Source organism: Entelurus aequoreus, linkage group LG14, assembly GCF_033978785.1.
Source record: "Entelurus aequoreus isolate RoL-2023_Sb linkage group LG14, RoL_Eaeq_v1.1, whole genome shotgun sequence".
Classification (NCBI taxonomy): domain Eukaryota; kingdom Metazoa; phylum Chordata; class Actinopteri; order Syngnathiformes; family Syngnathidae; genus Entelurus; species Entelurus aequoreus.
This window is the reverse complement of record NC_084744.1, coordinates 46,651,626-46,679,293: the sequence shown is the minus strand read 5'-3', so window position 1 is coordinate 46,679,293 and position 27,668 is coordinate 46,651,626. Positions and strand designations below refer to the sequence as shown.

At 39.6% G+C, this 27,668-nt stretch overlaps 1 protein-coding gene across 3 annotated transcripts in view; it reads left to right on the top strand.

Moving 5' to 3' along the window:
- Positions 1-27,668, top strand: part of myo10l3 (myosin X, like 3) — a 216,170-nt gene that overhangs the window by 170,052 nt on the left and 18,450 nt on the right. For all 3 annotated transcript variants that reach the window (XM_062070009.1, XM_062070011.1, XM_062070010.1), the window contains 14 exons: positions 2,748-2,854; positions 9,706-10,098; positions 10,169-10,202; positions 14,697-15,482; positions 17,825-17,948; positions 19,408-19,651; positions 19,738-19,833; positions 21,089-21,182; positions 21,412-21,467; positions 24,201-24,343; positions 24,426-24,620; positions 24,749-24,906; positions 25,139-25,262; positions 27,357-27,654. In XM_062070009.1, coding sequence (XP_061925993.1) covers positions 2,748-2,854; positions 9,706-10,098; positions 10,169-10,202; positions 14,697-15,482; positions 17,825-17,948; positions 19,408-19,651; positions 19,738-19,833; positions 21,089-21,182; positions 21,412-21,467; positions 24,201-24,343; positions 24,426-24,620; positions 24,749-24,906; positions 25,139-25,262; positions 27,357-27,654 — 2,852 coding nt within the window. The remainder of the gene's footprint in view (positions 1-2,747; positions 2,855-9,705; positions 10,099-10,168; positions 10,203-14,696; positions 15,483-17,824; positions 17,949-19,407; positions 19,652-19,737; positions 19,834-21,088; positions 21,183-21,411; positions 21,468-24,200; positions 24,344-24,425; positions 24,621-24,748; positions 24,907-25,138; positions 25,263-27,356; positions 27,655-27,668) is intronic.

Here is a 27,668-nt window from a genome sequence, read left to right as displayed (position 1 = left end):
TTGGGGGTATTCATAATATGCCGATAGGGAGAAGTTTTTATTTACACAATGAGTCGGGTGTGTCTTGACCTCAGCGGTGGAGGCTCTGCCGAACCCCTGAGGCCGACTCACCGAACCCCTAGGGTTCGATCGAACCCAGGTTTTTTTTTTTTTTTTTTGTCCTGTCCAGCTTCTCAGGCAAATCATATAGTTGATGTAGATGCCCATATCGGCTGTTCAGATTTACTTTACAAAAGAGAAGTGTAGGATACTTCTCTTGTTGCCTTCGAACCCAGATTAAGAACTACTGTAGTAGATGATGCTACATGTGTAAAAAAAAAAAAAAAACCACATGATGTTAGTGCACCAGTCGAGGAAAATGAGCAAACTACATAAATAACATCCTGTAATTTGATTTTGATATTTTTTTATCTTGATAGATTAAAAAGTAACACCAATGAGTTGACTGATGAACATTATCACATAATTTATTCAGAAAGTATAAATAATGACAAATAAAGACAGAATACTATTAACCGCAACATGTAACTGTAAAAAACAACAACATTATGATTTGTACATTTTCAGAATGGGCTTGTTCTATTTTTAAACAAAGAAACCAATCTGAAGTTGTCGTTATTTTTAAGTTATTGTGCTGTGATTTTACCAGCCCGGCCCACTTGGGAGTAGATTTTTTTCCATGTGGCCCCCCATCTAAAATGAGTTTGACACCCCTGACCTAGACGCTTTGTCTTGTGAAAAGCTCTGACATCAAAAATGTTATTTCAGTGTTTTTTCAAAGCTTTTTGTGCCCTAAGCAAAATTTTGTTTGTAGCCCCTCTTTAGTTTGTATTGCTACTAAGTTTAGATTTTATTTTATTAGTTGTTAATCAAATTAAACCAGGGGTGTCAAACTCATTTTAGATCGGGGGCCACATGGAGAAAAATCTACTCCCAAGTGGAAATCACGGCACGATAACTTAAAAATAAAGACAACTTCAGATTGTTTTCTTTGTTTAAAAATAGAACAAGCACATTCTGAAAATGTACAAATCATAATGTTTTTTTTTACACGTACATGTTGCGGTTAATAGTATTCTCTCTTTCTTTGTTGTTATTTATACTTTCTGAATAAACTATGTGATAATGTTCATCAGTCAACTCATTTGTGTTACTTTTCAATCTATCAAGATAAAAATATTGGTAACACTTTAATATGGGGAACATATTCACCATGAATTAGTTGCTTATTAACATGCAAATTAGTAACATATTGGCTCTTAATTAGTCATTATTAAGTACTTATTAATGCCTTATTCTGCATGGCCTTATTATACAACCAGTAAGCCATTAACTAAGAATCTTCCCTCAATAACCTCAGAATTATTGCTTATTAGTAACCCTAACCATTATATGTTTCCCCTAGTGTCCAAATAACTCTAAATTAAGTCTTTGTTACTTAGAATATGTTTCCCATACTAAAGTGTTACTGTTAATAAGCAACTAATTAATGGTGAATATGTTCCCCATACTAAAGTGCTACCAAAATATTACATCAAAATCAAATTACAGGATGTTATTTATGTAGTTTGATCATTTTCCTCAACTGAAGCACTAACATCATGTGGTTTATTTTGTACATATGTAGCATCATCTATTAAGATACAAATAATTGCTATTGCGACATCCAGTGGACACATTAAGAACAGCTGTTTCATTAAAAAATGTCAGGTTAATTTTTATACTCTGCAAACTCATCCCGCGGGCCGGATAAAACCTATTTGCGGGCCTGATCCGGCCCTCGGGCCGTACGTACGTTTGACACCCCTGCATTAAACCCTTTTAACGTGGTCAGAGTAGTGGTTGTGGCCCAAAACATTGGCGTACATTGTTTGTTTATGGTTGATTTGTTAGTGCTCACACTGCAAAAAGTCAGTGTTCCAAAACAAGAAGAAAAAAATAAAATATTAGGGGTATTTTACTTGAACTAAGCAAAATTATCTGCCAATAGAACAATAAAATTTGACTTGGCAAGACTTTCCAAAACAAGTCAAATTAGCTAACCTCAATGAACCAGATCCCAACCAAAACTGCCATGGCTTCCTCTTTGGCCCATAACTCATAAGGGGGGGCTTCCTCTACAAATTTAAGTTAAAATCGCTTAAAACTAAAAAGTAAATAGCCCAAAGTGACTTGGCACGACACAGTGTTGCCCCTTCCCCAGGTTACAGTTCCAACGACAGCATCGAGTCCCCGGTGTGCCCACGAAGGGGTTAACCAAACTCTTATTCTTTACTTCACAAGAGCAACTGGAGGTGTGGCTTGCCTTTCTGGACAACCGCCACCATCCCTCCCCCTCATCCCTCCATCCCTCCCTTCCCCTTGCTGCCTGTGCACGTCAGTAGCAGCAGCAGCAGCAGCAGCAGCAGGGAAATACTCAGGAACCAAACACAATGAGGCTGTGCAGCAGCGGCGTCACACGCAGCAGCTCCGCAGTCCCGGTGCCAGTTTTGCCCCAATCTCCACTTTGCGGCGAGGGAGGAGGGCGGCCAGCCTGCTAGCCTCAGCTGCAGCCCAGCTTCCGCTGCAGAAGGGCACTGCCAGCCAACAGCACAAGGGGCTGTTGGCCCATATTCACCAAGGGGAAAAAAAAAAGGAACTAACCCGTCCTGTTTCTTTTCTCCACCTCACCCCCTCCATCCCCACTCCCAACCTTCCTCCTGTCGCTCTCCTTGTCGGGCTTGGTCGTGGCGCTGCTCGACCCGCAGGTGTTCCTGAAGGAGGCCCTGGAGCAAAGGCTGGAGAAGGAGAGGGAGGAGGTGCGGCACAAGGCTGGCATGGTGATCCGCGCCCACATCCTCAGTTATGTTGCAAGGTGAGTGGGCTGAGTGGCAGTGACAGTTGTCAGTGTTTGTTTTGGGATGGAAGTGTGTGCGCGTGCGCAGGGGGGGGGGGGCAGGCGGGCGGGGGGGGGATTATGTGCATGCCTTTGGGCACGTTTGTGCATGTGCTGCTGCAGTTACCGATGTGATGCAAAAGTTTGGAGCAGAACTTTTAAGTGAGTCAAGTGTACAATGGATGCACTTGTCTAGAGTCGATAAGCCTCACTCTTGTCTGAACACAAAGCTTTGCATCTTTCCTCCTCGGCCTGACAGACCAGCACCCTCCGGCATGTCATCTATTGCAGCTCCACTTAATTAAAAATCATGCCTTTGCTCACATTGTATTGACACTGCCAGACAGGTTTCATTATATTCAATTGAAAGTTGAACACATACCCTAATTAAGTGTTTTTCAACTGAGAGATTATCTAATTTCACCTATTTGGGTTAAAAATATTTTTTGCAAACCAGTAATTATAGTCTGCAAATGATGTGAAGTTGTTGAGTGTCGGTGCTGTCTAGAGCTCGGCAGAGTAACCGTGTAATACTCTTCCATATCAGTAGGTGGTAGCCGGTAGCTAATTGCTTTGTAGATGTCGGAAACAGCGGGAGGCAGCGTGCAGGTAAAAAGTTTTCTAATGCTTAAACCAAAAATAAACAAAAGGTGAGTGCCCCTAAGAAAAGGCAATGAAGCTTAGGGAAGGCTATGCACAACTAAACTAAAACTGAACTGGCTACAAAGTAAACAAAAACAGAATGCTGGACGACAGCAAAGACTTACTGCGGAGCAAAGACGGCGTCCACAATGTACATCCGAACATGACATGACAATCAACAATGTCCCCACAAAGAAGGATAAAAACAACTGTAATATTCTTGACTGCTAAAACAAAGTAGATGCAGGAAATATCGCTCAAAGGAAGACATGAAACTGCTACAGGAAAATACCAAAATAAGAGAAAAAGCCACCAAAATAGGAGCGCAAGACAAGAACTACAACACTACACACAGGAAAACAGCAAAAAACTCAAAATAAGTCACAGCGTGATGTGACAGGTGGTGACAGTACACCTATTTTGAGACAAGAGCTTGGTTGGTTATGGTTTAGAGTCATTTCCAACAATTGCGACAACGACTTTTTACTGTCAACTGAGTTTCATTTTTTAATTATTTCTGCTGGTGGTGTGTTTCCGGATTTTTTTAAACGCAAAAAATGTGCCTCGGCTCAAAAAAGGTTGAAAAACACTGCCCTAATTACTATAAGACATACTGCGATAATCAAAATATTTTAACACTTGCAAACAGCAACTACATTATTTACTGTGTGTGCCAATATTATAGAGACATTGCATGCAGTCATTCATTCTACATTGCAACATTGCTACTTGACAATACATCTTATAATACTGGCAGCCTGTTTATTTCCCAGTTGAAATAAGGCCCAGTTTGTGATGAACATGCACAACTCCATGTGTTGTGACCATGTAAAATGTGACAAATCTATGACAAACCGCTTATTCTGCTTTTGCTATTCCATTTTTAAGCTCTGTTCTAGATTAAATGATTCAACTCTGATCAGTACAAAAACAAAAGAAACAAATTGTACAATGCCACAGGTGCCAGGTTGGACACACACTGCTGTGGGAAGGCCTTCCACCCCTCAACCTGGAGGCGTTGCATGTTGTGTTGTTCCTTCTAGGAATACCGAAGCTGACTCCATAACTTCAGTTGGGTTGCGGTCATTATTTCATTCTTAATAATCCGAAATTGTAGAGGTAGTAAAGCAGGGGTAGGGAACCTATGGCTCTTTTGATCAATCAATGCAATCAATTTTTATTTGTATAGCCCTAAATCACAAGTGTCTCAAAGGGCTGCACAAGCCACAACGACATCCTCGGTTCAGATCCCACATAAGGGCAAGGAAAAACTCACAACCCAGTGGGATGTCAATGTGAATGACTATGAGAAACCTTGGAGAGGACCGCAGATGTGGGTGACCCACCAGACCCCTCTAGGGAAGACCGGATGACTGCATCTGGCTCTCAGATAAATCTTAGCTGACATTGCTTAACAACAGGATAAGTAATGAATAATTCCGCTGTTATTGGTTAGCTTCAGAATAACAATGATAATTAAAAAAATAGTAAGAGACTTATTATACTCTAAAAATGTTGGTCTTACTTAAAAATGCACGCATTTAGTTGTATTCAGTGTTAAAAAATATTATATGGTTCTCACGGAAATACATGTTAAAATATTTGGCTTTCATGGCTCTCTCAGCCAAAAAGGTTCCTGACCCCTGTAGTAGAGTATTCTTGTAGGACAGTGTTCCATCCCAAACTATGGATTCAATGTTTACAGGGACTTTATTATCATACATGCACAATTCACACAAGATATGTATTCTATGGTGCAAGCTTTGTTTTTACAATGATAGCCGTAGCGCGGATATGAACGATTAAGTACAAAATATATAACACGATCAGCACAGTGTACTGTGTCGATAAAATAATACGGGCGTGGCAAACTGTTTTTATTGAGGGCATCGCAATTATGGCTGCCAAGAGTGCCACTTGTGACAGTCAATATATACATATATACACTACCGTTCAAAAGTTTGGGGTCACATTGAAATGTCCTTATTTTTGAAGGAAAAGCACTGTACTTTTCAATGAAGATAACTTTAAACTAGTCTTAACTTTAAAGAAATACACTCTATACATTGCTAATGTGGTAAATGACTATTCTAGCTGCAAATGTCTGGTTTTTGGTGCAATATCTACATAGGTGTATAGAGGCCCATTTCCAGCAACTATCACTCCATTGTTCTAATGGTACAATGTGTTTGCTCATTGGCTCAGAAGGCTAATTGATGATTAGAAAACCCTTGTGCAATCATGTTCACACATCTGAAAACAGTTTAGCTCATTACAGAAGCTACAAAACTGACCTTCCTTTGAGCAGATTGAGTTTCTGGAGCATCACATTTGTGGGGTCAATTAAACGCTCAAAATGGCCAGAAAAAGAGAACTTTCATCTGAAACTCGACAGTCTATTCTTGTTCTTAGAAATGAAGGCTATTCCACAAAATTGTTTGGGTGACCCCAAACTTTTGAACGGTAGTGTATATATAAACAAACTTACAATAGCTGAGTACATAGTAGTTGTTTTTGATTATTTTATTGTTTACACAGATTGATAGGTAACTTGTTTTGAAATCACAATTCAAGATGACAAGCAGATATTTAAGTATTTATTTTTGATAACCCAAAAAAAATACTTGGAATATGTTGTCCCATCTCAGATATTTTTATATTTAACTTGAAGATGCAAGTAGTGCATTTTGTCTGCCAGACACTGCCTTACTAATGCACGTTATTTCCAGCCTTTGGCGGTCCACACTAAATGAAGATACATGCCAGATCTGGCCACCGGTCTTTGAGTTTGACACCTGTGGTTTGAAAGATAATATAAATGGGCAGTGGTGGGCCGTCAGGGCCAGCAAAGCCTTCTCTGCTGGCCTAACATAACCAGAAATCATGATCATAATTAAAGATTAAAAAAATGTTTTATTTACTTTCCCTAATTATGTAAAAGTACCTATATTCTCTTCATGTAATATTATGCTCCTTCCAGTGCTGTTGTTTTTAGTTTTAGTTTGTATCCAATCAGAATTCAGCTAGCTTATGTTGCCATGCTGTACCAAATCTGCCCTGGGCCTTCAAAATCAACAATGCGGGCGTCCGTGCACTGTAAACGAATGGGCACATACAGTTGATAGACAGTTGTGATAGCCAATCAGATCAGGAGTTGTTGTCAGTAAGACCTTCTAGATGGCCTCACGTTGAACGTGACATTTACGCGTCCTGTGATTGGATACTCATCAGGACCATTAGAGGATGAATTTGAGAACACAGAATTGATAGACAGTTGCGATAGCCAATCAGTAGCCTATCTAGGTAGCCGGATGTTTACGAGACTGTGATTGGATACTCACTTGTCATTCCAAAGTGAGTATCTGATCACAAGTTGCAATATAGCAGGAAGTGTTGCGCCGTAGCCAGACCGGGATAGCAGAAAAGGAGAACAAAACGTTGATTAGGTGGCAGATACATATTTGCAAAGCCATTTTCAAGAAGGATATTAAAAGAGAAACTACATCTTGTGAGACGATGTCGGCCAACCCCGGAAGCTAGCTCAGCTGTTCTGGCGATGAAATGGGGAAATGCTCACCATTTTCACTCGAATAAGCCGACGACGAGGGGTACCACTGGCTGAAATGGCGTCCAATAGGTCCTACAAATTGTGAGTTCAAATATTTTATTTTTTCACTTTTAACATGTTTTTTGCAATTTCAATTTTGACAGTACCACATAAGATATGTTTTAATTGCTGATGCGTTTTAATAGATTTTTTAAATGTGCCAGAAAATAACCCGTTTTGTACACTGTAGTAGTAGTAGTGCGTAAATGTGTTTCTGTATAGTATTTCTCCAGCAATGGTCATGTGGTGACATCAATGATGGTATTTTGACAGTTAATCATTGAAGTCGGACATCACTGAAGGCTTAGGTGGGAAACGCACGGCCCGCCACTGCAAATGGGGCAGTAGAATTTGCAACAAAATTCAGCAAATATATATTAAGTTCTTGGTAATGATTTGTGATCATTTTGTCATAATGTTATCTGGCAGAGCAAGTATCTCAAAGTGTATTTTGTGTTAATCTCCAATGCTTGCTTTTTTTTTTTTTTATATGACAAATTATACTTCATATTAAAGCTTTTAGTAAGCATTTCCTTATCTGTAAGTATATTGTGTCAATATGTCAGATATTATGACAACACTGTGTATACTGCACAATAGCAAGCACTTTGGCAAGATATCTAGGTTTGCAGTTATTAACTGTTTTATATTCACTCACCGGACATACATTTTTATGGGGTACGCGTGATCCAATAGTTAGTTTGTCATTCAAAATGAACGTTATTGCCATTGCGAGCTCAGCTTTATTGCTCTAGATCACAGGTGTCAAACTCAAGGTCCGGTGGGCAGTTCAGGCCCGCCACTTCATTTTGTGTGGCCCGCAAAAGCTTGGAATTAATACGCGTCTTTTCTTATTAAATCTATTCAACTCTTCATTTTGACAGACAAAAGTACATGCACTGCAAGCAATTTCATATCTTTTAAACTTGATCTAGTATTATATTTCAAACAGTTTTTTGTTAAACTGCAATTAAGTACATAAATATTTTAAAGCAAGTGCACTTTAAGGTAAAAAAAGGCAACATTTTACCATAAATAAATACAAAACTTGGGTACATAAATCTAATCCATTATTATTATTATACTCTTTCAAATTTTCTTGTTATCAGACAATATTTTCGGTATATTTAGATGGAATCTTTACCTGACATGTTTCGACTGTCATCTGCAGTCTTCTTCAGAAGGGTCACCTGACCACTGTCAAGATTCTATCTAAATATACCGAAAATATTGTCTGATTACAAGAAAATTTGGTAACACTTTAGTATGGGGAACATATTCACCATTAATTAGTTGCGTATTAACATGAAAATTAGTAACATATTGGTCATTATTAAGTACTTAGTAATGCCTTATTCTGCATGGCCTTATTATACAACCATGGGGCGGTATAGCTCGATTGGTAGAGTGGTCGTGCCAGCAACTTGGTCCCCGCCAGGTTCGATCCCCGCTTCCGCCATCCTAGTCACTGCCGTTGTGTCCTTGGGCAAGACACTTTACCCACCTGCTCCCAGTGCCACCCACACTGGTTTAAATGTAACTTAGATATTGGGTTTCACTATGTAAAGCGCTTTGAGTCAGTAGAGAAAAGCGCTGTATAAATATAATTCATTTCACTTCACTAACCAGTAAGCCATTAACTAAGAGTCTTCCCTCAATAAGGTTAGAGTTAGGGTTAGGGTACTTAGAATATGTTCCCCTAGTGTCCAAATAACTCTGAATTAAGTCTTTGTTACTTAGAATATGTTCCCCATACTAAAGTGTTACTGAGAATTTGAAAGAGTATATGAATAAGAAGACATAACGAACCTTTTTGAGCAATATTATTATTATTATACTGTAAAACAACAACGGTAGATTTTACAGTAAAAACAGTGGTACTGTTTTTCCATTTCTATTCATATGCTGTAGAAAAACACCAAAATTTAAAAAAAATTACAGTAAAATGTACAGATTTTTTTTACAGCATACGTAAAAAATATACATATAATTAATAAATACCTCACTGTACAAGTGGGGGCAGCCAACTGTGGCCCTCGTTGACAATGAGTTTGACACCCCTGCAAATTGTGATGGTGAACCTCATGAAATGCTGGTTTTGTCTCGTAACAAGCTTCATAAGGAGAGGATAATAGAAGAGTTGACAATTACCAGGCTTTTCTGTTTCTTTTGGAGCTCACTAAAGGCCTGAAAAGTTCCCCGAAGCCACAAGTGCAGCCTTTGTGTTATTATATGTAACATTATCTCCGGCCTGAGATGAGTCAGAGGCCATGGAGTGATTATGGTCGAGACAGGGCCAAGCTCAGGGTCAAACGTTCACAGCTTTGTGTGTGGGCCTGTATGCTATGCAAGTTTACACTGTATGCGTGAGATGGCAGCGTGCGGGTGACGAGGCTTAGTCACGAGGCTAAACACAACAGCCCACACAACCGCATGCTCAGCATACTGTCAGCACTGCGCTCTTCACGAGCCGCCAGCTCTGTTTATTTAAACAGAGGTCGCCAGCGGGTGCCGACTGCCCAATGTGGCGACGTCACAGCTATGTTTGTGGTGACACGCAACGTTTCCCCCCCCCCCTCAGGAAGCAGTACAAGAGGGCTTTGGCCGGCATCGTCACCATCCAGAAGAACTACCGCGCTCACTTCTGGAGACGGAGCTTCCTGCGACTGCGCCTGGCCTCAGTGGTCCTGCAGAAGCACCGCAGAGGACAGATGGCCCGATCCCTCTGTCGGCAGCTCAGGGAAGAGAAACGCAAGAAAGAGGAGGAAGAGAGGCGGCGGGTAGAAGAAGAGAAGCGGCGGAAGGAGGAGGAGATGCGGCGACAGGAGGAGGAGCGGAGTAGAAAGCGGGAGGAAGAGGAGGAGAAACAGAGGTTGCTGGATGAGGAGCTGAAGAGGAAAGCGGAGGAGGAGCTGAGGCTCATCAAGGACACGGAGGAGGAGTGTCAAAAGGCTGCAAATGGCAACGTTAAAAGGTAAACATAAAACAATGAGTACAATAACATCACACTTGTTCCTTTCACATGTCTTGCTTTATATTCTCAGGAACTCACTGGTGCTGAATGGTGCTTGTCAGAAGGTGAGTCCACTCTTTTAGAACATCGTGATGTCCACCTTGACGTCATTCAATGGCCTCCTACGGTCCTTTAACTAGAGCAGTGTTTTTCAACGAATGTACAGTCTGGTGTGCCGTGGGAGATTAAGTAGTTTCACCTATTTGGGTTAAAAATATTTTTTGCAAACCAGTGATTATAATCCGCAAATAACTGTAAATGAATGAATGAAATAAGTTTATTTCGGTCATAAAATCAACCATCAACCATTCACCATTTTTTGTGACCAGTTTAAGAGTACAAATTATACATATATAATAATCATACACATTTACACACAAAAGGAAAAGAAAAGAAAAAGCATGACCGAAAAAAGAATAGGCTGAAGCCAAGGCTTATATTTGCCTATCCTATACCTTCACTGAAAATAAGATTACCTGGAACATCAACGTTAAAAAGAAGAAAAAAAATCAATGGGATGAAAGTAATCGTTGCTATATTTTATAATTTTCAATTATTTCACCTAAATGGTAAAAAATGGTAAATGGGTTATACTTGTATAACGCTTTTCTACCTTCAAGGTACCGTATTTTTCGGTCTTTAAGTCGCAGTTTTTTTCATAGTTTGGGGGTGCGACTTATACTCAGGAGCGACTTATGTGTGAAATTATTAACACATTACATTAAAATATGAAATAATATTATTTAGCTCATTCATGTCAGAGACTAGACGTATAAGATTTCATCGGTTTTAGCGATTAGGAGTGACAGATTGTTTGGTAAACGTATAGCATGTTCTATATGTTATAGTTATTTGAATGACTTTTACCATAATATGTTACGTTAACATACCAGGCACGTTCTCAGTTGGTTATTTATGCCTCATATAACGTACACTTATTCAGCCGGTTGTTCACTATTCTTTATTTATTTTAAATTGTCTTTCAAATGTCTATTCTTGGTGTTGGGTTTTATCAAATAAATTTCCCCAAAAAAATGCGACTTATACTCCAGTGCGACTTATATATGTTTTTTTCCTTCTTTATTATGCATTGTTGGCCGGTGCGGCTTATACTCCGGAGCGACTTATACTCCGGAAAATACGGTAATCAAAGCGCTTTGACACTATTCCCACATTCACCCATTCACACACACATTCACACACTGATGGCGGGAGCTGCCGTGCAAGGCAGCTAACCACGATCTATCAGGAGCAAGGGTGAAGTGTCTTGCTCAAGGACACGACGGACGTGACTAGGTTGGTAGAAGCTGGGGATTGAACCAGGAACCCTCAGGTTGCTGGCACGGCCACTCTCCCAACCGCGCCACGCCGTCCCCTAGTAATGTGCCGTTGTTGAGTGTCGGTGCTGTCTAGAGCTCGGCAGAGTAACCGTGTTATTCTCTTCCATATCAGTAGGTGGCAGCCGGTAGCTAATTGCTTTGTAGATGTCGGGAACAGGTCGTGTGAGACGACGATGGTTTGTCGTGATCACAATATGCAGGCGACAGCGGGAGGCAGGTAAAAAGGTATCTAACGCTTAAACTAAAAATAAACAAAAGGTGAGTGCCCCTAAGAAAAGGCATTCAAGCTTAGGGAAGGCTATGCAGAATGAAACTAAAACTGAACTGGCTACAAAGTAAACAAAAACAGAATGCTGGACGACAGCAAAAACTTGCAGCGTGTGGAGCAGAGACGGCGTCCACTCCACAAAGTACATCCGTACATGACATGACAATCAACAATGTCCACACAAAAAAAGACAGCAACAACTTAAATAGTCTTGATTGCTAAAACAAAGCAGGTGCTGGGAATAGCGCTCAAAGGAGGACATGAAACTGCAACAGGAAAATACCAACAAAACAGGAAAAGCCACCAAAATAGGAGCGCAAGGCAAGAACTAAAACACCACACACAGGAAAAGAGCAAAAAACTCAAAATAAGTCACGGTGTGATGTGACAGGTGGTGATAGTACACCTACTTTGAGACAAGAGCTATATTGATGCATGCTTGGTTATGGTTTAAATTCATATCCAACAATTGCGACAATTACATTTTATTGTCTACTGAGTTTCATTTTTTAATGATTTCTGATTTTTTCAATGAAAAAAATGCACCTTGGCTCAAAAAAGGTTAAAAAAAACACAGAGTTAAACAAGCACATAGCTGCTGCATGGGTGTGTCAACTCAGCTGAGCAATCAGACTCTACTGTGACGTGTGCTATCTAACAACTTAATGACAACAAGCAGGTCGTGTGGTGGACCGGTACTTTTCAGAGGCGGTATAGTACCGAATATGATTCATTAGTATGGCGGTACTATACTAGTACCGGTATACCGTACAACCCTAACGCACAGCATAAAACGTTTGGTGGACAAAATGAGACAAAGAAGGAGTGGCATAAATCACGTCTTTCTGTGGCAGCATCGGAGAAAGTTGTACATGTAAACAAACTACGGTGAGTTCAAGTTTCGCTGAAATTAGTAGGACATAACGGTGCTTGCTAAATACTCTCATCAGTGAAGCATGTGGTGCTGGGCGATATGGAAAAAAATGTATATCACGATATGGATCATTTTATATCACGATAACGATATACCACGATATAGCTATGGTACGCTTTCAGTTCTATGAAAAATTTAACAAAATACATGACCACTTACCTTTTGTCTCACTTTATTTGCAAGTGAAATAAACAAATACATTTGGTATAGCAAACAACAATAGCCAAATGTGCCTTTTTTTAACTGATCGGCGATCGGCTAATGAGCTGCCGAGTCCAGTCGACCTTTACCGCAGCTGTTCAGTTCAGTTTCAGTTTCCGAAAAGGAGTAGGAAAAAGCTGAGCTTATTAATCTTACCCCTTTTCATACCGTAGCTATTTTATCCCATTTTCTTTGTTCTCTGTAACAGAACAGTGAATAAATAATAAATAAATAATATACCATAGTAAGTAACTGCAGAGAGTAATTTCAACACACCTAGTGTGTGTGTGGGACTATCAGTGGTACTTTAACTTTAAACATATATTGAATACATAAATAATCTTTATGTCAAAAAAAGTGTTTACGTGGCTTAAGGTTGTACTCGTGTGAGAGGTTCCTGCAAAAGGGAATGCACGCTCAGGGAGACACGGTTGCATTTCCGTATTCATGCATGTCTTGCCCGATCAACGGCTTCGATTTGAGAGCAAGCTTCCAAGTTTCTTCTAATCATCATTATGAGGACTAGAGGAAAGGGAATGACCAAGCATACACACACGCACACACAAACCGAGCAGGTCGACACAAGACACTAACAGTTAAAACTTCAATATAAAATAGGGGTGATTGATCCAATTTTCGATACTATCGATACCTAATATTGTAGAAACGATACAAAAGTAACTCGATCGATATTTTTATTTTTATTCCTTTTATTACAATATCTTTTTTTGGTGTTTGGTGTTACTCAGGGTGTAAGTATCACTTTATTTTGTTGAAAAAAATTGTGTGTGACATTCAATACCACACATTTAATACATGTTCTGATTTACAACAATGCTAGCAAATTGAAAATGTTATCAGATGACCTTATTAAAAAAATTTGTTATTGTGTTTGGTTATTTGCTCTAAAAAATCACTTCTATAATCTGTTGTCAAAGTATTAGATCAGGATTTGAGACTAAAAATGTTGATCGGGACATCCTTCATTTTAATGGTGCAAGTGGGGCAGTCTTTCAGCAGAGAGCGCGGATGTACAGTCGTGGTCAAAAGTTGTGAAGGACATAATGTCGCCCCACTCGACAAGAAAACTGTACTGCAAAAGGTGTAAAAATATTGTCCTTTTCCTGGAATGTGGTCTACCTATAAAAGCGCTTTTCCATTGCTTTCAGTCTCCTCTAGAATCAAATCTCACCATTGACTCATAATGAGAAGTTCTCTCCCACTGTCAAGTGGTTTTGCTTTTATGCTGTGCTCATCCCACACTTGAAAGGATGTACCAATGCTGAATGTGTCTTCTGGATTTCACTCAAAAGACCAGACCGTTGATATTTCTTTCCTTTTATTTTTTCCTTTAGTTTGCAACAGTTTCTCTAAACGAAGAAACAGCTTCTTTATTCTTTTTAGTCTTTTTCTATCTTGCTTAGGTTTATTACTTTTGTTACCTTTTTTAGCAGTCTTTAGGTGAAAAACCTTGAAGGACAAAACACCACAAGATTAACATGCTGTAAAAAATCAATCAATTATCCATCCCATAATTTACAATTATTAATTAGGCTATCAAACTCTTAACCATTAAACAAGTGCAAGAAAATGGACTAATCTTTTCCCTTTAAGTTAAAACAGATTTGAAATAAATTGTGTCAACGTAAATGCAATTTTTGCTTGTCAGTGTGTCTCCTTCCAAATGACACGTTCAGTCCGGCGGGGTTTACGCAGCAATTTTATTCATAAAAAGGCCATTGTGTTAAAAACATAATTCAAAGTGATGCGTGAGGGTCCTAAATGTCCATGTGGTCTGTCATTGGCTTGTGTACAGAAGGCTCTTTCCCAGACTACCTCCCACAACCACACCACCGACGAAGAGAGCCGTCAGATGGAGGAGATCCTGCGGTTGGAGAGAGAAATTGAACGCCTGCACAAGCAGCAGGAGGATGGCGTGTCTCTTCTCGGGGAGATCTCTCGTGAGGAGCTGCGCAAGATGAGGGAGGAGGAGATCTACCGACTAGAAAAGGAGGCCTCCCGCGTGGCTACGGAGTTCCTAGATCTTTTGGACTTTGGTGGATTAGAGCCGTCACTGTCAAGTGAGGAGAACCTTCACGACCCGACTAATTCGACCGCTCCTCTGGCTGAAGAGGAGGTAGACGAGGGGTTCCACGCTGAGGACGATTGCGTTCCTCTACCTGACTTACCTCCGCAAGCTGCAGTCCCTTTGGACAAGGAATTATTCCAAAGTGTCCCTCCTCCTCCAGCTGCCTTTGCAGAGGGGCTCCTCGTCAGCCCTCCTTTGGTTCCCCCGAACGAACCTCATCATCTCCGCAACCCCCAACTTTCCAACCCTACTCCTCCTGCGATCGCCAACGGAGTCAAACCGCTATCACAGCAGAGAACTAGCGAGGGGTCCGACTTCGAGCCTGAGATTCAGGACCCGTGTTGCTCCAACCTGCCTGATACAGAGTCGGACTACGATCAAGAGGAGTTTGAAGAGGCTCACGGGAGCTCAGGTGCGAGCATCAATGACGACCACATTACTGACAAGGACATGCTACGGAAATCATCATGCACCCACAACAGCCTGGACTCCTTCAGAGGCAGCTCAGACTCGGTAAGAACTAAATAATATACAAGATAACGGATCAAAAATCAAGTCATCCATCATTATTTCACATGACCATAAATAGCATTTGTGACAAAATGCTTTGGAGTACAAACTACCATACGTAATATAATACCATCGTCTCTCACCACATCGCACTTCAAATATTGCGGCTTCACCACATGGCAGATTTTTTTTTTAAGCATATTCCACTATTTTGTGGTCTTTTTTAAGTATAGAAACGGCTAAATAAACTAGAAATGTCAACACAACAGTAGTATTGGCTAGTAAAAGAGACCAAACCAATCAGAGCACGCTGTTTACTATTGTAGCCACTGATGGCTACTAAAAAATATTTGGTTTATAATTAATGATTGTTACTTCTCAGATAACATTTTATGTATTTATTGTTTATATGTCCGGAAGAGCAATAAACGAGGGACGACTGTAATAGGAAAAAATATCCTCAGAGTTTTATAATCATTAAAGAAATGGTCCATTCCTCATGACCAATTATTTTCTAAGTCCTGTCTGTGACCCTTAAAAGACGTATTGCCTGATGGTGGCCATGTTTTGCAACCAATCTTGCTTGTATTTTTTGAATGGGCATACCAAATGTTGTTGTTTTTCGGCGAGTTACAGTATGTGTAACTATGTAAAACATTTTTGGTCAATTCGACTTATGGGGTCAAACTTTGGGGATTTGTAAACAGCAGGAGTAGAAAAATCACTTACCAGTGATGTATGTTAACAATACGGTATTCGGTATCAAGGATTATGACTCTGTTGCAGTGCAGTTGTACACCACTGCAAACAACAATAATAACCCTAATATAACAAAATTGATACCCATTTCCAAATGTGTCAATTCATTTGAAACAATCGAGTCAAAATGGAGTACATTACGGGGCGCCATTGATTCAGTCTCAACTAGTTTGCTGTCAAAAGAAGTCAACATCAGCTTTGGAATGTTGAGCTGCATTTATGTGAAAGCGCAAGTATTATGCTCTGTGGTACAGAGTTCAGAACGTTTGGAAAAAGATGCACCCATTCCATTAGTAACAGATTAATTAACCATTACTGTCTTGGTAGATCAGGAAAATATAGGAAAAGTCCCATTCCACTACTATGTAAATGACTTGTGAGTTGTTGTTTTCTACCAAAACATTGTCTCACCGATCTCAGGGCGTTCAATCGTTCACAACTGGACTGCTTGGTTTGTCTTGGAAGACGTTTTGCCGCTCATCCGATTAGGCTTCATCAGTTCGTGCTCATAGATTTAGATCAGACTAGATCTGACCAGTTTAAGTCTATGAGCACATGCAATTAGGCTTCATCAGTTTGTGCTCATAGACTTAGATCAGACTAGATCTGAACGGTCTAAGTCTATGAGCACATACGAGTAGGCTTCATCAGTCCGTGCTCATAGACTTAGATCAGACAAGATCTGACCAGTCTAAGTCTATGAGCACATCCGATTAGGCTTCATCAGTTTGTGCTAATAGACTCAGATCAGACTAGATCTGACCCGTCTAAGTCTATGAGCACATCCGATTAGGCTTCATCAGTTGGTGCTCATAGACTTAGATCAGACTAGATCTGACCCGTCTAAGTCTATGAGCACATCCGATTAGGCTTCATCAGTTGGTGCTCATAGACTTAGATCAGACTAGATCTGACTGGTCTAAGTCTATGAGCACATCCGATTAGGCTTCATCAGTTTGTGCTAATAGACTCAGATCAGACTAGATCTGACCCGTCTAAGTCTATGAGCACATCCGAGTAGGCTTCATCAGTTCGTGCTCATAGACTTAGATCAGACTATATCTGACCGGTCTAAGTCTATGGGCACATCCGATTAGGCTTCATCAGTTCGTGCTAATAGACTTAGATCAGACTAGATCTGACTGGTCTAAGTCTATGAGCACATCCGATTAGGCTTCATCAGTTCGTAATAATAGACTTAGATCAGACTAGATCTGACCGGTCTAAGTCTATGAGCACAAACTGATGAGGCCTACTCGGATGAGCGGCGAAACGTCTTCCAAGACAAACCAAGCAGTCCCGTTGCGAACGATTGAACGCCCTGAGATGACAACGACCTGGATTAATGAGAACCTTCATAGCTATTGTCTGTCTGTATTTTCACACACTGACACACACCTTGACTTTTCCCTCGTACTGTCAAAAGGAAAAGTGTCAATTGAACAAGGAGCGTGTGTCTACCAATTCCTTTTGTGCCACTGTGAAAAAAACACGTTATTTTTAGCACGGAACTTGCAGGTGCACAGTTCTATTCACGGTTTCTTGTGTTGAAAGGCGCATGTCACAATCAACCGCCTTTGTTTCAGTTCATCGACAGTGACGAGGACAACGACGGCTATGTGGACACGGATGAGGAGGTTTCCAACGGCAGGATGAATATACTGAATGGCAGCGGGCCTCCTTACTTCCATGGCTACCTCTACATGAAGAGTTAGTAGCTTCACACAAACCTCCTTTACACAGGGATCCTAAAATAGCCCCCCAAAAAATCCACATATAAGTAATATTTAGCAGGGGTTCTTAACCTTTTTGATCTCAGGGTCCAACTTTTCCACTACAGAGAGGCCCGGGGCCCCACTTAAATATTAACACTGCATTAGTAATATTACTCTTTTCTCTTATGGTATTCAATAATTATATCTAACCTACTTACAGTTTACAACATTGTCCAATGATATGAAACCATGTGTTTATCACAAAGATTATTATTTATTTAACACATAAAACTTCGGCTTAGGTCAGGCTGATTAAAAAAATAAGTACTAGCCAAATATACTGTATAAGAAGAGACACAAAATAAATAATTATGTAGTGCCAAAACCAACTAACTAAAACAAATTAAATTAATAATGAAAAATATTTGTATTGACTAAACTGTTAATAAAATTGGGTGCAAATGAAAATACAGCTTCACCACTTTAGTCATAAGTTTTGCACTTAAGGAACTCCTCTATGACTTTTTAGCCACAGACTTCTTGTTTGTTTGCTTTGCCCTTGCTGCCACAAGTGGTGGAAAAGTGTATTACAACCGAATACTGTTGCGGCCCATCCGGACCACAGCTGAGAAACAGATATTTTTTGACTGCCTTCTCGGGTGCATTGGCGGCCCAACAATGGGCCATGGCCCTGTTGTTAAGAAACACTGATATATAGAATAATACTAGATGGAATTAATTAAAAGTAATTTTAAAATATTTTTTTCTGCAGCTGTACATACAGAACACACAGAATTAATTAGAATGCTGTCTGAAAAAGCTGAGTTTTCTTATATTCTGGGTCTAGAGGTTCGAAACATTCTCTCCAAGCTAGTCAGAGATTTTATTCAGGTCACTTATTCACACCAGTGACCCTGAGAAATGCACTAAAAAAAGAGCTGACAAAATATAATATAAAAAAAATAGATTTTAGGGAAAAAAATAATTAAAAACTTGTGAAATTATCTGTCCATGCAGCTCGTTAATTTTGCTTGATAAGACATCCTAAATTAAGATTTGTATATCTCGAAATAGCTAGTTAGTATTTTATTCTGAAAACAAGCATTATTCAACTCGCAATAAGCTTCCTCGGGATGTTGCAGAATCTTTAAACAGAATGATCTAATGGGGAAAACAAAAATATTGTATTTGAATAGTTATCTTTTCAACTTCCATTTTTTTTTTAAATACAATAGACAAATTAAAATTGTTCATGCTATAATTAAGATTATGATGTAAAGTCAATGACCGGATTTTCCTGCAACAAGCACTACTGTTCATTTTGGTACACAATTTATTGTCTTTCTATTGAACAAAGTTGAGGAAGGTACCACTTTTTGGCACCAAAGGGTGGATATAGACTATGCATCTTGTTTTCTATTCAGAATCCTGCAAACATTTCAATCTTTTTTCAGGCGGACTCATGATTCCGTGGCGTCGGCGCTGGTGCGTGCTGAAAGACGAGACCTTTATGTGGTACCGGGCCAAGCAGGACTCCCTCAAGTCCGGCTGGCTTTACAAGAAAGGCGGAGGGATGTCGACCCTGTCCCGGCGCAATTGGAAGATGCGCTGGTTCGTCCTGAGGGAGTCCAAGCTGATGTACTTTGACAACGACAGCGAAGAGAAGCTCAAAGGGACTATTGACATCTGCACAGCCAAGTAAGCTATTTTTAGTCGGAATCTTGCTATTTAAAACTCACTTTGCATTAAACACCAACAGAACTTGATTGGGTTTTTTTCTACAGGGAAATAGTGGACAACCATGAGAAGGAAAATGCACTCAATATTGTGACTGAGGAGAGGACTTATCACATCTATGCAGAATCCCCTGAAGATGCCAGGTAGAGTCCAATTAATCACTTATCTCTTTGCAATACGTCCAAGTAATACAGTCGTGGTCAAAAGTTTACATACACTTGTAAAGAACATAATGTCATGGCTGTCTTGAGTTCTACAACTCTTATTTTTTTGTGATAGAGTGATTGGAGCACATACTTGTTGGTCACAAAAAACATTCATGAAGTTTGGTTCTTTTATGAATTTATTATGGGTCTACTGAAAATGTGACCAAATTTGCTCGGTCAAAAGTATACATACAGCAATGTTAATATTTGGTTGCATGTCCCTTGGCAAGTTTCACTGCAATAAGGCGCTTTTGGTAGCCATCCACAAGCTTCTGCCAAGCTTCTGGTTGAGTTTTTGACCACTCCTCTTGACAAAATTGGTGCAGTTCAGCTAAATTTGTTCGTTTTCTGACATGGACTTGTTTCTTCAGCATTGTCCACACGTGCACAAAGTCAGGACTTTGGGAAGGCCATTCTAAAACCTTGATTCTAGTCTGATTTAGCCATTCCTTTACCACTTTTGACGTGTGTTTGGGGTCATTGTCCTGTTGGAACACCCAACTACGCCAAAGACCCAACCTCCGGGCTGATGATTTTAGGTTGTCCTGAAGAATTTGGAGGTAAATCCTCCTTTTTCACTGTCCCATTTACTCTCTGTAATGCACCAGTTCCATTGGCAGCACAACAGGCCCAGAGCATAATACTACCACCACCATGCTTGACGGTAGGAATGGTGTTCCTGGGATTAAAGGCCTACCTTTTCTCCTCCAAACATATTATTGGGTATTGTGGCCAAACAGCTCAATTTTTGTTTCATCTGACATCACATGGACAAAGATAAGACCTTCTGGAAGAAAGTTTTGTGGTCAGATGAAACAAAAATTGAGCTGTTTGGCCACAATACCCAGCAATGTGTTTGGAGGAGACCAGCAGATTTGGTCACATTTTCAGTACACCCATAATAAATTCATAAAAGAACCAAACTTTATGAATGTTTTTTGTGATCAACAAGTATGTGCTCCAATCACTCTATCACAAAAAAATAAGAGTTGTAGAAATTATTGGAAACTCAAGACAGCCATGACATTATGTTCTTTACAAGTGTATGTAAACTTTTGACCACGATTGTATATGAAAATAAAGTCTGCCTCCTTGTGGTTGCCAATGGAACTTTATTTAATAGTCTTTTCATAATTGCTGACCTTTTCCTCTCTTTGGTTTACTTCCCTGAACTCTCTGTGATCCCATCCAGTGGTTGGTTCAGTGTGCTGAGTAGTGTCCACAGTGCCAGCCCAGAGCAGCTCATGGAGATGCACCATGAACAGGCCAACCCAAAGAATGCAGTGGTTAGTGGCGTTCCCCCTTCACTCTCCTGCCTTAGCCACAGCTCTCTAGCTCCGCTTTGGACCAATAATAATGACAGATGCTGCTAAAATAGGATGTTCATTTAGTCATCTGTACGATAGTTAGGCTTTTGTAGGTCAATGCACACGTCTGATATCTTCAGCGCTAATACTTTGCAGATTTGGCTCCTCGGACTAACATGAGAAGTTGCATTGACCTCTTTTTGTCCAGGGTACGCTAGATGTGGGCTTGATTGATTCGGTTTGTGCGTCAGACAACCCAGACAGGTAAGAAGGTGACTGAAAATGTATTTGTTGTCTGAAGATACAATGTATTTTTTTTAATATCGTAGCCATGGTTGTTGATTTACTCAACTGCAGAAAGTACTCGGGCACTCTTAGGGGGTTTATTTAGTAGCAGGACTGTATTCATTTTGTACAAATGCATTTTTTTAATACCATAAATACTTTTGATTATTTATGAACCTAAATTGCAAAGAGGACAGGATAATAAAGAGCTAGATATTTTTTCAACTTCAGCCTTACAGATGCCATGTCCATTGTGTAGGCCAGGGATATTTAACCAAATCATTATAAAGCTAATGACTAATGACTTTATATACAATCCAATTTTGTATATTCTGGAAAAACCAGCAGTAGACATTTCATTTTGGTCTCTTTATTTGGTCAGAGTTCCGGGAACTCTAGTGGAAGATAACATATATGGCAGCACTGTAGTGTTTTTAAGAATATGCTGCAAAAATGTAAGTCTCTCACAAGTTCTTTTGAACTGAACTCGCGGACTACCAGTTGAATAGCCTAAATTCCAGGTGTCAAACACAAGGACCGAGGGCCAGATCTGGCCCGCCACATCATTTTATATCTCCTGTGAAAGCCTGGATAAAATATGCGTCAATAAAGTATTTCATCTTTTCTTACTAAATGTATTCGTTTTTTCTATTTTGACAGAAAAAAAAATACATGTAAATGCACTGCATGCAACTGCTTATCTTTTATATATTAATGAAACAAATATCACATTATCTTACATTCCAATTATTTATTTTTTATATAAAATTATAAACGTAAATATCTGCTTGACTTTGTACAATGTAAATATTACAACAGATTTTAGGGTTAAAAAATACTGTCTGCTCTCTCGCCAAATTTTACAGTAAGAAAATTGCAGGACTATTTTTCTATTTACAGTAATACGGTGTAAAAAAAAAAAATCATAGAATTTATGGTAAAATACTGGCAGCTCAGTTGTCAGAATTTTACCATACAAAAAAGTGGTCCTGCTTTTCCACTTACAGTAATATGCTGTAAAAATCATTGTAAATTTAAAATTAAACCGCAAAATCTACAGATTTGTTTTTTTACTGTGTATTCACAATAACTAAAATAATCCAGTGCAATAACATCATGAGGCAAATCCTTTACATTTATATTTACAGTATATAGTATAAAGGTTAGCCATAACTGCGATTTGTGCCTCAATTAGAACAAGTTGTACACCCCTGGCCTAAATGATGAAAAAGAAAGGACCTAAAAAGGAACCTAGAGGAACACCACTAGTATGAATAACTAAAGAAGTTGAAAAGATGACTACTGACTACATCTGAAGTAAACGAGCTACAGCAACACTTTAGTTACATAAATCACACTATGAAAAAAATGTGTAACTGCAAAAAGGGGGAGGACATAAAGGAGTGCCTTAAGGCAGTGTTTTTCAACCACTGTGCCGCGGCACACCAGTGTGCCGTGAGATGCAGTCTGGTGTGCCATGAGAGATTATCTAATTTCACCTATTTGGGTTAAAAATATTTTTTGCAAACCAATAACTATAGTCTGCAAATTATGTATTGTTGTTGAGTGTCGGTGCTGTCTAGAGCTCGGCAGCGTCACCGTGTAATACTCTTCCATATCAGTAGGTGGCAGCATGTAGCTAATTGCTTTGTAGATGTCGGAAACAGCGGGAGGCAGCGTGCAGGTAAAAAGGTGTCTAATGCTTAAACCAAAAATAAACGAAAGGTGAGTGCCCCTAAGAAAAGGCATTGAAGCTTAGGGAAGGCTATGCAGAACGAATCTAAAACTGAACTGGCTACAAAGTAAACAAAAACAGAATGCTGGACGACAGCAAAGACTTACTGCGGAGCAAAAATGGCGTCCACAATGTACATCCGAACATGACATGACAATCAACAATGTCCACATAAAGAACGATCAAAACAACTGGAATATTCTGGATTGCCAAAACAAAGTAGATGCGGGAAATATCGCTCAAAGGAAGACATGAAACTGCTACAGGAAAATACCAAAAAAAGAGAAAAGCCACTAAAATAGGAGGGCAAGACAAGAACTAAAACACTACACACAGGAAAACAGCAAAAAACTCAAAATAAGTCACGCCGTGATGTGACAGGTGGTGACAGTACACCTACTTTGAGACAAGAGCTATAGTGATGCATGGTTGGTTATGGTTTGAAGTCATATCCAACAATTGTGACAAAGACTTTTTACTGTAAACTGAGTTTCGTTTTTTCATGATTTCTGCTGGTGCTGTGCCTCCGGATTCAACGCAAAAAATGTGCTTTGGCTCAAAAAAGGTTGAAAAACACTGCCTTAAAGAACGCTTCAGTTATGTAAATCACAAGTTTAGATCCCAGTGTTCTCTTTGCTAGCAAGGTTAAAATGTCAATGCTGGGATCTGCCAATGTGTTTACAGTGGTCCAAGTTCCTATGTACAACAGGAGCATTCTAGTATTTTTAGGAATTTTCTGTAAAAATGTTTCCCCAAAGTTTTTAACTGAACTCGGGGGGCTGGTGTGGTGGCCGGATTTGGCCACCGTTGAATAGCCCTGGTGTAGGCAGTTTCAGTTTTTTGTGCGTCTGATGGCCATTAAATTGGGGCACGGCATCTGTTAAAGAAGGTGTCTTTTTTTCAAGGAATATTGTATGGTACTGCGAGGTCCCGAAGGAATATGTATGATAATATGTGTGATGTGTTGGTGCTTCCAGACCAAACTCGTTTGTGATCATCACCGCCAACCGAGTGATCCACTGCAACACGGACACACCAGAGGAGATGCATCACTGGATCGGTTTGCTGCAGAAATCCAAGGGAGACTCCAAGGGTGATGGTCAGGAGTTTTTGGTCAGAGGTCAGCCATCTCTAAAAGACAAAAGCATATATAATGATCAAAGAGAAATACAGTAGAGCAATAACTTCTTTCCGTCCCTCAGGCTGGCTGCATAAAGAGATGAAGTCTGGGGTGAAAAGCACATCTCTGAAGCTGAAGAAGCGTTGGTTTGTTCTCACCACAAACTCCCTCGACTACTACAAGTCATCTGAACGAAACGCCACCAAACTAGGAACGCTGGTCCTCAACAGCCTGTGTTCTGTGGTTCAACCTGATGAAAAGGTCTTCAAAGATACTGGTTAGTTCAATGTGGAAACTACTGAATGGGCCATACCATACCAACTTTATCGATACAGCCCTTTACAAATAACCACACTTGAATTGATGGTCAGTTTGGGCTCACTGGAGACTGCGTTGCTATTACAGGTTACTGGAATATCATCATCCATGGGCGCAAGCACTCCTACCGCCTGTACACCAAAATGTTGAACGAAGCCATGAGATGGACAAACGCCATACAAGGAGCCGTTGACAGCAAAGTCCCCATTGAAACACCGACACAGCAACTCATTAGGGACATCAAAGTAGGTTTTTAGTACCTTAGTCATAACTAACATGCAGTGACTTGACACGGAGATTGTTTGTTTTGCTATATTTCATATTTGGGCATTAATATAATGCTTGCGCCGATTCTTTTCAGTCTATGCCAAGGACACTATCTGTTGTAAAGTGAGGTACTCACTATATGTGTGTACTGCAGTGACTTCTCTACTAAGTGATGTGCATTGACTGAGTCAGTGTTTTATCGTCTTGCAGGAGAGCTGTTTGAATGTTGAGGCAGTGGAGCAGACGTACTGGAGGAACCCCATCCTGAGATACACCCAGCATCCTTTGCACTCCCCTCTGCTGCCTCTGCCTTACGGAGATGTCAGCATCCACTGTGAGTTTTGACTGTTCTGCTGGGGATACTAAACAACATTTTGTCCACATGCACACGTTTTTTTGCCCATTGTGAAGTCAATAAAATCTGAAATATATGGCATTTTTTAAGGATCTTAGTTTATGTCAAAATGCATCACAGGCTGATGCACAATGGGCGGCGCTAACAAAGTGTATTGGCCTTTTAGTCAGAATCCAGAGGAAAGCCATTTCAAAAACTTGTGACATACTGCAAGTTTAAGGCTTCAAAGTAAAAAAAAACAACAAAAAAAACTTACAATACAATGTGTGGACCCTGAGTTTTTTAATTCACACATCTATTTTAGTTTGATGATTTGACTTGATAAAACTCTTAAAACAGTTGTTAGAGGCGTATTTTGATTCAAAACCATTAAACGTGAACGATGTTTTCAGAAACTGTTTGAAAGTCACTAAAGCTTTATGGCTGTGTGTGGAACAACTGGTTTTTTTACCATTCACAGTGAAATTTGACTAATTGACCTCAAATTGGGCAAAAATATGTTTGTGTTTTGCAGTTACAGCTCATTGTAATGCAAAAAATATGTATGTTCTTTACAACTGGCAGAAAGTCATTTCCGGATGCTAATGCTAATTATGCTTTTACTTTGTCATATTTTACGCTAAAAATTGTTTAATTGAAAATATATTGTGTGGACAGATTTTGTTGTTTTATTCACAGATTCAGTCTTTTGTCTGTTTTTACATTCACCCTTCAAGTGTATCTGACTTTAAATTGCGGCAAAAATTGACTTTAAATTGGGCAAAATTACTTTTAATAAGCCTTGGTTTTTGGCAGTTCGAGGCTCATTATAATCTAAAATAATGAAACTTTAAATATGTTCTTAGGATCTCTCCAATTTTTGCTTGTTTTTCAATTCACGCATCTACTGCAACTGACTTCAAATTGCGGAAAATTACGTAATAAGCCTTGGGGTTTTGTAGTTGGAGGCTCATCATTATTAAAATTCATGAAAATTTAAAGATGTTATAAAAATCTCTCCCAATTTTTGCTTGTTTTTCCATTCACGCATTTAGGGTAACTACATTGAAAGTAGGCAAAACTATGTTCTAAACCCTGGGTTTTTGCAATTGGAGGTTCCGTGTACTCTAATATCTAGTATAACTGCAACTAGTGTAACTGACTTCAAATTGGGCAAAATTATTTGATAAGCTTTTAGGTTTTTGCAGTTGGAGGCTCATTGTAATCTAAAATAATGACATTTAAAAAAAGTGTGTCCTTGTTTTTGTTATTACGCTTCAAATTGGGCAAAAGTATCTAATCCGCTTTTGGGGTTTTGCAGTTGGAAGCTCACTATAATCCATAATAATTATACACCAAATATTTTTGATACAGTTTTTTTCATTCACACATTGTTTTTTTTAAGCCTTTAAGGAACTTACATGTGCAAAGATGCGTGAGATGGCACACAATTTAGTACCTGAGGTTCCAGATTTTGTCCGAGTACCACAAGAACGTAGTATGTACAAAATAATGTAATTAGAATAGGATATAAGTAGAGTAAGCTATGATTTCATAGCAATAAAGAATAAATAGAAATAGAATAAATAGAAAAATGTAATAGAATGATCATGTTTTTAGAGTTTAGCACCTCTCTGTGTGCAATTTTTACTTTCCACCAACAGTCTGAATGCTTCTGTATGTATGTATATAGTATAATATTTAATATTTAAACAACACATTCAGGACATTCGTTCTCAGGACTGGACTGTGCACCTTACCTCCTTTTGCACTATTTTTCTTTTCTTTCCTTCCTATGTTTTGCATATTTGTAGACTGTCGCACTGATACTGGAGTTGCTTTTAATCTCATTGTGCCTGTGTATAGTGACAATAAAAGGCATTCTATTCTATTTTATTCTATTCTATATGTAGTGCAAATAGAAAGTAAAACAATAACAGCAAACCAAAGCAAATAAAATCCCAGTGCAGCACAGTTAATACACATGTGCAAGTGTAATACTTGCTGTGATTGCACATTGTAAATGTCTTAGCTTGTTAAAGGGGTCTGATCTGCTGATATAAAATGTTAATGTGTAAACGCGTCTTCCCTCAGTGCAAAAGGAGAAGGGTTACACCAGCCTGCAAGACGAAGCTGTGAAAATCTTCAACTCTCTGCAAGAGATGGAGGCGGTGTCAGACCCGGTGCCGATCATCCAGGGAATCCTGCAGACCTGCCAAGACCTGAGGCCGCTGAGAGACGAGGTCTACTGTCAGCTAATCAAACAAACCAATCACGTCTCTTACCCTAACAGCCCCGCCAACCGCGCCCACTGGCACCTTCTGACTTGCATGAGCTGCACCTTCCTGCCCAGCCGCGGCATCCTGCGCTACCTCAAGTTTCACCTCAAACGGTAAAACACACATC